The 11,695-nt window shown below is 58.7% G+C and overlaps 2 protein-coding genes across 3 annotated transcripts; one reads left to right on the top strand and one right to left on the bottom strand.

Moving 5' to 3' along the window:
* Positions 1-4: 4 nt before the first annotated feature.
* TMEM198 (transmembrane protein 198) lies at positions 5-6,458 on the bottom strand. Of its 2 annotated transcripts, XM_055397416.2 has the most exons (6): positions 6,133-6,458; positions 5,783-6,014; positions 5,265-5,469; positions 2,539-3,114; positions 1,293-1,495; positions 5-920 (listed from the first exon to the last, which is right to left on the bottom strand). In XM_055397416.2, the coding sequence occupies exons 3-6, from the start codon at positions 5,428-5,430 to the stop codon at positions 783-785; spliced, it is 1,083 nt and encodes a 360-aa protein (XP_055253391.1). In that variant the 5' UTR covers positions 5,431-5,469; positions 5,783-6,014; positions 6,133-6,458; the 3' UTR covers positions 5-782. The 2 variants fall into 2 exon arrangements, with proteins under 2 accessions (XP_055253391.1, XP_055253392.1); XM_055397417.2 differs by lacking the exon at positions 6,133-6,458 and having other exon boundaries at positions 5,265-5,434; positions 5,783-6,114.
* Positions 6,459-6,468: 10 nt separating this feature from the next.
* CHPF (chondroitin polymerizing factor) lies at positions 6,469-11,531 on the top strand. The gene is made up of 4 exons (XM_055397413.2): positions 6,469-6,936; positions 8,179-8,752; positions 9,241-9,420; positions 9,830-11,531. The coding sequence occupies exons 1-4, from the start codon at positions 6,623-6,625 to the stop codon at positions 11,087-11,089; spliced, it is 2,328 nt and encodes a 775-aa protein (XP_055253388.2). The 5' UTR covers positions 6,469-6,622; the 3' UTR covers positions 11,090-11,531.
* The last annotated feature ends 164 nt before the right edge of the window (positions 11,532-11,695 follow it).

Consider the following 11,695-nt stretch of genomic DNA (forward strand, 5'->3'; position numbering starts at 1 on the left):
GGAAGTGCCAGCCACCAAAGACCACCACTACTGGCAGAAGCCGCACAGTTTGGCACATTTATAAAAGATGTAAAACAGGGTGGGGTGGGAGGAGACAGAAGCATGAGGTGTCTAGAGTGGCATTGCAGACACCAGACATGCACCGTGCACTTAAGCCCCCTCCTCCTAGCCCCCTTGCCAGACCCAGCCCAGAGCAGCACCCCCCATCCCATCCCCTGCCACTACCCTCGGGCTGGGGACTTGCAGAGGACAGGGGACCAGAGTGAGGACCGCTGCACTCTGCCCCATGGACAAGGACAAGAAGCCTTAGATGAGTCTGGCTGAGGGGTGGAGGCGATGGAGGAGGAAGGCAGACCTCCTCCACTTAGACATGCAGAGAGTGGCCCATGGGACCCCAGCAGTGGGCGAGGAGGTGGGGCCACCCTTGGAGAAGCCCTACCAATCAGAAATCTAAGGCAAGGGTCCCAGGGTCTCCTCCAAGCCCACCCCTCCACACGCGCACACACAGGCGACACACTCACAACCCTGAGCACAGCCCAGCGGGGCTCACACTCGCGTCCCTCAGGAACTCCTGGGGAGCTTGGGAGGGGGCTCTCCCCTCAGGCCAGGCCAAGCCTGGGCCAGGTCCTCCCATCTGGTGGCCAAGCCATCCCTCTCCAGGGTGGGGAAAGGAACAGCCAAAGGGCACAAGGCCAGGTGGGCCGAGTCTTGGCCCAGCACGCCTCCCCAAGCCGGCAGAGCTGGTGACCGATGAGTGTAGGCGGGCAGGAGCAGCTGGACTGCTATACCCGCACAGGAGGCCCAGAGCAGGCCGTCAGTGGGCCCCGGGACCCGTACTCATAGTCCGCATCAGTGGGCGAGGCCATGAAGGAGCTCAGAGAGCTCCCGGTCTGCCGATCCCGGAAGCTCTGGATGTAACTCTGTGTGGGAAAGGAAACACAGGTGTGACAGTGCCACTGTGGACCCCTGCCCTGAAAGCCACCCAGGCAGATGGCCTCAGCCTGCACCATCACAAGCCTGAGACCCATCCCTATCCTCTGCCAGCTTGGGACCTCACCACCCCCAGAGTCCACAACCCTGAGACCCTTCCCTGTACCATGCCTCATTAAAATCCACACCCAGGACACCTCTCCCCCACCCATCAGGCCCCTAACTAGGGGGGTTATGGTGGTGGACAAGCCCTAGGCCTTCTATACAGTGACCGGCCCTGGGGAAGGCCCAGTCCTGCTTGGACAGAGTCCAACACCCCCTTCTCCCAACTCGGGCTGGAGGGAAGGGCTCAGGGTGCTCACTGGGGAAAGGATGTCTCCATTGAAGCGCTTGATGGGCACTGGCCTACGCCGATAAGCAGGGTCAGGGGGTCCAGGCCTCGGAGGAGCCCGAGAGCCTCTGGGGAGAGCCTTTGGGGGTCTCTTTTTGCGCCGCTTCTCCTTGCGTTCTTCTTGCTGCCGAATCCGCATCAGCTGCACACGTCGGCGCTGCCGGCTGATGACCACTGCGAAGGGTGGGGAAGAGCAGGTTCTCAGAGGCCCACGTACCTCATCTCACCCAAGCGTCCCCGCCCCCTCCTACCTGGGGACTTCAGGCTCCCAGATTCCCCTGGTCTGAAACCTCTCCAACTTTACTTCCTGGTCTCCCACTTGCCAGATAGGGCTTTCCACAGGTCTTTTCTTCCAAAGGTCTTTAGGGAAGATTCCTAGGCTCTAGCTACCTCTTCCAGGCTGCTACCCTACCCCTCTCCCAGTCTGGAGCCATAGGTGAGTCACCTAGATTGGCCATCATCATCTCTAAACTGGACAACTAAGCTGCCTCCCCACTGGCTCCCCTTCTACACCTGCCTTCCCTGATGCTTTCTACACTCAGCAGCCAGAAGATGCCTAATTAGTTTATATCCTTCCTGCTAAACCTCCAATGGCATCTCACCAGCCCTCTAGTGAAATCCGGAGTCCTCATCATGGCCCACTGTGGCCACATAGTCGCCCCCCTCACCCCACACTCCCGCCCCACCTCCTCACCAGGCCAAGCTCATTCCCTCTCAGGCTCTCGCCCTTGCCCTTCCCTCTTCTCTAGCTCTTTGCATGGCTGGTCCCTTATCCTTCAGGCCTCTGCTTAAATGTCACCTCCTCCATGTGACACCCCTCCTTGGCCACCCTGTCCATATGTCACATTACCCTGCACACTTCTTTCATATCAGTCCACACAATGAGAATTATCTTGTTAGTCTGCCTGTCTATTGTCTGTCTCCCTCACCCTGAATGTAACCCTGGAAGGATGGGGGCCTTTTCCGTTTTTATCTCTGTTGCATCCCCAGATGCCTGGAAGGGGCTTGGCACAGAGCCGCTGTTCCATCTGTTGTTGTGGCAGGGACAGTAGCACTGAGGTCCTGCTTTCCCAGACCCTGAGCCAATCAGCTCTCCATAACTCAACTGAGGCCTTCTGCTGCTGGTGCCTACAGCTCCGTCCCCATCCACAACAGCTCAGATCCCCCCACCCAACCACCCATCTCTGTCATGCCCACCCTGGCATGTACCCTCTCACCTTCCGTGTGGGAATCCCGCTCGGCCGTCACCCGCCACTGCACCAGAACGCCCATGAGGCTGAGCAGGGGCCACAGTGCCAGCAGGGCCCAGCTCCGCCAACACAGGGCAGGTACAGGGGCGGCCCGCAGACGCTCCACCGCGTAGCGTGCCAACAGCAGCAGCTCGGCAAAGTAGTCAGCGGCCGTGGCGATGAGCGCGGCACCGGTCACCGCGGTGGCCAGGGTGGTGAGCGGGCGGGGCCAGCGCAGAGTGAGCAGGGCGCAGAGCAGGCCGCCCCCCAGCAGCAGCCCCAGGGGGCCCCAGACAGAGCCCGGCTGATAGTAGGGTGCGGAGCCCAGCAGGGCGGCAGCGGCGAGCAGAAGCCCAAGCAGCAGCCCCACCAGGAAGAGGCCCACACTGCGCACCAGCATGGCCACAAGGCCGCAGAGCAGCCCGATGCCCAGCGCGATGCCCGCGCTTGCCCCGGCACTCAGCTGCGTCTCCAGCACCCGCTCTCGGTAGCACAGCAGGAAGATGACCACCGAGCCAAACAGCAGCCCGGTGAGAAAGAGTACTGCCTTGAAGCAGCGGTAACCTAGAGGGAAACAGGCAGTGAGAGGCCAAAACAAGGTCACAGGGCTGGAGGCAGGAGGTCAGAGGGGTCAAGAACAAGGAATCATGGGGGAACCAGAGGCAGGACTCTAAGCTCAGAGAATTGGGGTTCACTGGGGTCCTGAGGGCAACAGTGAAGGGACCACTGGCGTCAAGGAAGGTCGGAGAGATAGGTCACTGGGAATCTCTGGGAAACAGACAATCATTGAAAGGAATATTGGGTTTTTGAGATAGAGATAGTTCATTGTATCAGTTACAGGGTCACTGGGGTCTTTGGGATCATAGAGGTCAGAGAGAGAGGTCCCTGGAGTCACAGATAGATGACCAATAAAATCCCTGGAGTCCTTAGGGTGGGATTGTTCAGAGGGATGAGATATTTGGAAGTCAGAAAGAACTTGAGAGATGAGGTCACACAGGTTCAGAAAGATGAAGTATTTTCAGGTCAGGGGAATTGACAGATGTGGGATTATTGAGTGTATTAAAGGGTTTTTGAGAGAAGGTAATAATACTGAAGCCAGAAAAATGGAATCATTGAGATCATGGTGGGGACAAACAGACAACGGGGTCATAGGGATTCCCCTGTGTTAGGAGTAATAGAGAGTCAGAGGGATGGAAGGTAATGAGATAGCTTGGTGGAGGGTGTCAATAAGGTTCACAAGGAGCCATAGGGAGCCAAAGAGGATTATAGGGCAAATAGTGGTGTGGAGTTTCAGAAAAATTGAGGTTACAGGGCCATTAGGCCCAGTAAGGGTACCTGGAAGTGTGAGGGACCCTGAAAAGCTGAGAAGATGGAAGTCAGAGATGGGGGTCAAATGATCAGGGAGAGCCAAAGAGAAAGGTTATAAAAAGGAGAATCAGTGCTAGGAATGAGAGGAAGCACTGGAGTCCAGGAGGTTCTAAGATCAGGAAAAGGAGTAGGACATGCACAATGGCTCAAAGGGTCCAAGAGCCTGAGACTGGGAGCCTCCAAGACCCACAGGGCAGGGAAGCCCGGGAGAAGGATTGGCAGGCTGCACTGAGCAACAGTAGAGGGATTGGGTATAAATAGTGGAGGGGGTGAGGTGACACAGACTCCTTGGAGACCCAGAATGTGTCCTGAACCTATAGAAGGGCTCTTCCTCCTGCCCACTCTGCAATTGTTCAGCCCAGAGTTTGGAGGTGGAAGGAGAGGGACCATCTGGCTTCCATGCCTGCCTACTACCCAGCCATTCTAGGCGGAGGTGTAAAGGCTGCAGAGCATAAGTCCTGCCCTATTTCTGCCCAACCTGGAACTCAGACCTCCAAGCTTCCTTTGCACTTCATCCAACCACCTGTAATGCTCTGCCTGGAGGCTTTCCCTGGATGCTCAGCCAATAAACCTCACTTCCCTATCTGAAGTTCTGTACTTCTTTCTGTAGAGTCACTGGGCACCTACTCCACTAGACCATCTGGCACTTTGGTGCAAATTAGAAAAAGTTGTGCCTTCCTCTAGGCAAAGCAGCCTTGCACCAAGCTCTAGAGTTTGGCAAGTGGAGCATGGACTGGATTCCAGCCCCCACTTGCCTATCCAACCAAACTCCCTTGTGTCCTGGACAACCATCGCAGCAGCACTGATTACTGGAGCCTGCCTTGTATATATATCTCCATGTATGTGATCACCATTTAGCTCCCTCTAATATGTATCGCAGGTATGAATGCGCCAGAAGTCTCTCCCTCATTAGACATTATGCCCCCTGGTAAGGGACCATGTTAACTCACCCTTCTAAATGTTTTTGGTGCCTTCCTAGCATAATGACCCAAACACATCTTCACCACAATAACTATTATTTATTGAGTGCTTATTAATTTTCACAACAACCTCGTGTGGGACAAATATCATTGTTTCCACTGTTCAGACAGAAAACTGAGGCTTAGAACGATTAATGTGCCCAAGGCATCATAATTAGTAAAGTGCAGAACCAGGTTCAAATCCAAGCATGCCTAATTCAAAACCTGTGTTCTCTAGAATCTAGAGTCTAAATTATCTACAAACACGTACGGGATGAAAAAGGAGAAAAGACAGTTCATAAAGTTCCAAAGACGGTTTGGGGTGCCTCAGAAAAATAACTTGGGTAAACAGCGGGGTCCCAAGTGAGGAATGAGATGGGGTCTTACCGAAGAAGCAGTAGACGACTCCAAACAGACAGCACATGATGCAGACGAGGGCCGGCAGTGCCTCGTACCTGCGCTCCAGGGGCTGTTCACAGGGTGCTCCCCAGAAGGCATCATCTGGCTCCGGGGGCAGCAGCTGGAACCGAAGTGTTGCCACAGTGCCCGGCATAGTGCTGGGAACAGAAGGGAGTCACCCTCCCACGTCAGCCTGACAGAGAGGAAGTTGGGGGTCAAGGAGGAGTCCTGGGTCTCCACCAGGATGAGGGTGAGATGGGAGCGGAGAATTAGGCAATGACACAGTGGACAAAGGAGTGGTGCCCACATTACACAGCTCTGGAAGCATCCCTGAAGTAAGGGACAAAAGACAAAAGAGGGGGAAAGTGCCTGGCTAGAGGGATCTGGGATGAAGAAGTTAAAAGGGGGACTGAGTTGGGGGGAGATGAGGGCAGCGTGTTGCCGGTGAGAAGGCAGCCAGGAGACTGGTCTGTGGGCGGCTAAATCTGGGATTATCCAAGATCTACCTGGGCTGGAGGCGACCTGAGCTTCTGAGCGAAAGAGGCTGTGCAGGGACCGGAGGGGCCGCGGTCGCCGGGCGCCAGAGCCTCCAGCTGACCGGGGTCCGGTAAAAGTCCGCGGTGAGGGGAAGAGGGCTGCTGGGCCGGAGGGACCAGTCCCTGCGCGGCGGCGACGCCGCTCCGCCTCCAACACCGGCTGGCACTCCAGTCCCGCGACGTCCGGGGACTTAGGCTGGGCCTGGGGAAGGGAAAGAAGCAGGAGCAGGGGCTCAGGCTGCCCCGGAGCCGCGGCCCCATGCCCTGAGCCCGCCCGCGGCCTTTGGTGCTGATGGACAGCTCCGGCCTCTGCTCCTTACGTCACTCAGGGCGCACCATCCAGGCAGGGGCGGGCTGCTTCTGACGTCACACGGGACGCACCAACCACGCCGGGGGGAGGTAGGGGACTCCGCCCCCGACGTCTGCCTCTCCCGCACTGAGGAGGGGGCACTTCCGGGGGTCCTTCCCCTTTAACCTCCCCCTTCTCCTCCCTCTCCGGTAGCTGGAGCCCGAGACCCCACCCCGGAGGCGGGGCCCTTCCAGTGACACGTCGGACAGCGGCGGCCTCGGCGGAGGCTCCGGCGCCCAGCGCCGGGACCCTACGCGGTACCGAGCGGCAGCTGGAGGGGCACAGGAACGCGGCGCAGGGGATTCCGCTCCGGCGGCTGGCCCTGCTCGGCGGGGAGGGAGGGGGCCCGCCCGCTTGGCTCGGGCCCTCCGGATCCGCCCCCTCCCCGGTCCCGCCCCCTCGAAGCCTCCTCTTGCTGCTCTGGGGCTGCTCCAGGGCCGGGGGCCCGCGGTCCGGGCGCCATGCGGGCATCGCTGCTGTTGTCGGTGCTGAGGCCCGCGGGGCCCGTGGCCGTGGGTATCTCTCTGGGCTTCACTCTGAGCCTGCTCAGCGTCACCTGGGTGGAGGAGCCTTGCGGCCCAGGGCCGCCCCAGCCCGGAGATTCTGAGCTGCCTCCGCGCGGCAACACCAATGCAGCGCGCCGGCCCAACTCGGTGCAGCCCGGAGCGGAGCGCGAGAGGCCCGGGGCCGGTGAAGGCGCCGGGGAGAACTGGGAGCCGCGTGTCTTGCCCTACCATCCTGCACAGCCTGGCCAGGCCGCCAAAAAGGCCGTCAGGTAGGGATTGGACCCGCCAGCCCCACCCCCTGGGAACCGGCTGGGATGGGTGCGCAGCGAAGGCCGCCTGGGGCTGGGGCTGGCCCCGGAAGGAAGGGTCTGACAGGCCAGGAAGTCTTTGGGCCCCGATCGTTTCCGATAGCCCTGCTCCCTGAGAAGGTTTGGAGGCCCCATCCATACCTGGGCAGAACTCACTCGCCTCTGACCTAAACCTGCTTGACCCCCTGGACCGTCAAAGGTCTTCAGAGCTCACTGACTGGGTGTTAGGTTTACAGAAATGACTAGTATATGGAGTGGGTGAATTGAGAGAGGGAAAGAGAAAAGAGAGAACTAGGATTTACCTGTGGGGGCTTCCCTGGTGGCTCAGCAGTAAGAGAATTCGCCTGCCAATGCAGGAGACCTGGATTTGATCCCTGGATCAGGAAGATCCCCTAGAGAAGGCAATGGCAACCCACTCCAGTATTCTTGCCTGGGAAATCCCATGGGCAGAAGAGCCTGGCAGCCTACAGTCCATGGGGTCATAAAGAGTCAGATATGACTTACTGACTAAACAACAACAAGGATTTACCTGTATCTCCTGTTCCTGAGTGGGCACCTGGGAAAGAGGGAAGTTTGTGGGGAAAGGATGATGCACCCATCCCATTAATGCCTCTGCCTATGAGTTGAAATAATTTCTCCTAAGTAACACTGAGTTCAAATTCTAATTCAACTTACCTTCCTATTATGAGGATAAGTTTCTGGAACCCCTGACCGCCCCCCAAACACATCACTATGCCTTAATGTCATCTATCTCTTTACATCATTTCTGTGATGTATTTGTGGTATAATGGCATATTCTTTAGAAATAAGTATGTACGTGATGTGTGCAGTACCTATTGCCAAGAATTTGGCTAAGTGCTTTAAAGAGATACAATCATCCCATTTTACAGATGAGTCTACCCAAGGTTTAGGTGGGTTAAATAACTCGCTCAAAGACTCAACTACTAAATAACAAAACAGAGCATCAGACCCATAATATATCTCTCATATCTGCATGGATAATACTATCTCCCTTTTAAAAGCAGTTGGGTAGGTAAGGACAACAATTCCCTTAAATCCTCGTGACCCCTGGAACAGTTATTCTATCATAAACGAGGAAACAGGCCCAAGGAGGACATGACCTGCTGAAGCCTATGTATGCTACCCTCTGCCTGCCCTACTTGTCTTTTTGATAACCTTGTGCCATCTTTCCCCCACCCCCAGGACCCGCTACATCAGCACGGAGCTGGGCATCAGGCAGAAGTTGCTCGTGGCGGTGCTGACCTCACAGGCCACGTTGCCTACGCTGGGCGTGGCCGTGAACCGCACGCTGGGGCACAGGCTAGAGCGTGTGGTATTCCTGACAGGCTCGAGGGGCCGCCGGGCACCACCAGGTATGGCCGTGGTGACACTAGGCGAGGAGCGGCCCATTGGGCACCTGCACCTGGCACTGCGTCACCTGCTGGAACAGCACGGCGACGACTTCGACTGGTTCTTCCTAGTACCCGATGCCACCTACACCGAGGCGCACGGACTGGCGCGCCTAGTCGGCCGCCTCAGCCTGGCAGCCGCTGCCCACCTCTATCTGGGCCGGCCCCAGGACTTCATCAGTGGAGAGCCTGCCCCAGGCCGCTACTGCCACGGGGGCTTTGGGGTGCTGCTGTCGCGCACACTGCTGCAGCAGCTGCGCCCCCACCTGGAAGCCTGCCGCAATGACATCGTCAGTGCGCACCCTGATGAGTGGCTGGGCCGCTGCATCCTTGATGCCACCGGGGTGGGCTGCACTGGCGACCACGAGGTAGGAAGAGAAGCCGCCCCACCGGTGCCTTCCATCTGGGCGTGTGCACGTCCCCCTGAGAAGCAGAGGGGGTGTTTGGATATATAGGCCTGGGTTTCTATGCGGTTCTGTCATTTTCTATCCCTGTGACCTTGGGTAAGTTACTGAATGTCCTGAGTGTCCTCATCCATACCAATGGAAATAATTATTTCTCAGGCTTAGAAAAAATAAGGGAGGCTTGCACATAGTAGGTGTTTGGTATTGGCCATTATTATTTTATTTGAGCCCCTGGACAGCTCTGAGATAGGACACATGCCTGTTTCACAGGTGAGCTGACAGAGGCTTACCCAAGGTCACACAAGCTCACAACTGGTCAAGGTAGGCCGACACCCACAGAATTCTGACCCCAAGTCCACAACAGGTCATAGGATGGAGAGATGAGACACACACTATTGCGGGGTCGGGGGGCACTGTCCCTTCATATTTCCCACTTCCCTTCCTCTCCCCAGGGGGTCCACTATAGCTACCTGGAGCTGAGCCCTGGGGAGCCCGTGCAGGAGGGGGACCCTCGTTTCCGTCGCGCCCTGACTGCTCACCCTGTCCATGACCCTGTGCACATGTATCAGCTGCACAAGGCTTTTGCTCGAGCTGAACTGGAACGCACATACCAGGAGATCCAGGAGTTACAGGTACGGTCTGGGCTGGGGGTAAGGGGTAGGGAGTCTGGGGGGTGGGGAGTTAGGAGTGGTGGGGTGTGGAGGGTAGGAGGTGGAGGATGGGGGTAGCGGGTGAGGAGTGGAGAGTGGGGTTTCCTAAGAGGTCTCAGAGATCCCAGGAAAATAAAAAAATTAGCACAAGAATCAGAGCATCCCTGCTTTCTGGTCCCTGTCTGCTTCTTCCTTTTCTGAGGAGCCTCTCCAATTTAATTCTTAGGCTGCCTCCCATCTGGGGAAAGGACAGGTGGGAGCATTGAGTGGGCCGAGGTTGGCAAGGGACTGGGGACCTGTGCTGAGTGCCACGTGCTGCCTGCCCAGCCTCCCGGCTGCGTGCTGGCTCCTGTGGTCCACGCCTGGCTCATAGCCTCTTTCTCCAACCCAGTGGGAGATCCAGAACACCAGCCGCCTGGCAGCGGATGGGGAGCGGGCAGCCGCCTGGCCAGTGGGCATTCCAGCACCGTCTCGCCCCGCCTCCCGCTTTGAGGTGCTGCGCTGGGACTATTTCACAGAGCAACATGCTTTCTCCTGCACTGATGGCTCCCCACGCTGCCCACTGCGTGGGGCTGACCAGGCCGATGTGGCGGACGTTCTAGGGGCAGCCCTGGAGGAGCTCAACCGCCGATACCACCCGGCCCTGCGGCTCCAGAAACAGCAACTGGTTAATGGCTACCGACGCTTCGATCCTGCCCGGGGGATGGAGTACACGCTGGACTTGCAGCTGGAGGCACTGACCCCCCAGGGGGGCCGCCGGCCCCTCACCCGCCGGGTGCAGCTGCTACGGCCACTGAGTCGCGTGGAGATCTTGCCCGTGCCCTACGTCACCGAGGCCTCGCGTCTCACTGTGTTACTCCCACTGGCTGCGGCCGAGCGTGACGTGGCCCCTGCCTTCCTGGAGGCCTTTGCCACAGCAGCACTGGAGCCTGGCGATGCTGCCGCAGCCCTGACCCTACTGCTACTGTATGAGCCCCGACAGGCCCAGCGGGCAGCCCATGCCGATGTCTTTGCCCCCGTCAAGGCCCATGTGGCAGAGCTGGAGCGGCGTTTCCCCGGTGCCCGGGTGCCCTGGCTCAGCGTGCAGACAGCCGCACCCTCACCGCTGCGCCTCATGGATCTCCTCTCCAAGAAGCACCCGCTGGACACGCTGTTCCTGCTGGCCGGGCCAGACACGGTGCTTACGCCTGACTTCCTGAATCGCTGCCGCATGCATGCCATCTCTGGCTGGCAGGCCTTCTTTCCCATGCACTTCCAGGCCTTCCACCCAGCCGTGGCCCCACCCCAGGGCCCAGGACCCCCCGAACTGGGCCGCGACACAGGCCGTTTCGATCGCCAGGCGGCCACCGAGGCCTGCTTCTACAACTCCGACTACGTGGCGGCCCGAGCACGGCTGGCAGCGTCCTCGGACCAGGAGGAGGAGCTGATGGAGAGCCTGGATGTGTACGAGCTGTTCCTGCGTTTCTCCAGCCTGCACGTGCTGCGGGCGGTGGAGCCGGCGTTGCTGCAGCGCTATCGGGCGCAAACGTGCAGCGCGCGGCTCAGCGAGGACCTATACCACCGCTGCCGCCAGAGTGCGCTCGAGAGCCTCGGCTCCCGCACGCAGCTGGCCATGCTGCTCTTCGAGCAGGAGCAGGGCAACAGCACCTGACCCCGCCCTGCGCCCCCTGAACAGGGCAGGGCGGCGCCCCGCCCCGCTCCTCCCCCAGCCACCCGGCGCCACCTGCTAGACTTGCAGGATAGATAGGGCTGGCCTCAGCCCCAGACCCCAGAGGCGCCTCTCTCTGGCGTGGGGTCGCCGTCGTGCTCAAAGCAAGCCTGGGAAGAGGTACCCTTGGAGCCACTTCTTTCTGCCCCAAATCCCGTTTCCCTGGCCCCTTGACGCTGCTGATTCAGGCTGTGGCCTCCGAGTATTTATGCAGTGCAGTCTGCCTGACGCCAGCCCCACCTCCTAGGGTCAGCCCAGGGGGCCTGGGCTGCAGATGAGTTGTTGGAGAAGGGTAGCTGAGAGAGGAGGGTGGGGCATCTCCCATCTTCTCCCCTCTGCATTCCTGATGAAGCTCCCTGACTTTAATAAACTGGCTGAGTGTGGACTTAGTGGTGCTTGAGTCTTTGAAAGGTGGGCGTGGGGACAGGGAGGACTGAGGATGGAGGCTCCCTGGTGCTGGCTGGGGCCAGGATTTCCTCTTCCAAGAGACCGAGTCATGCGTGTGCCCTGCCACGCCCCAGCTCCCAGCTTAGTCACATATACACAGAG

This window comes from Moschus berezovskii, chromosome 2 (assembly GCF_049115385.1).
Source record: "Moschus berezovskii isolate FMDL1 chromosome 2, NW_MosBer_1.0, whole genome shotgun sequence".
Lineage (NCBI taxonomy): Eukaryota > Metazoa > Chordata > Mammalia > Artiodactyla > Moschidae > Moschus > Moschus berezovskii.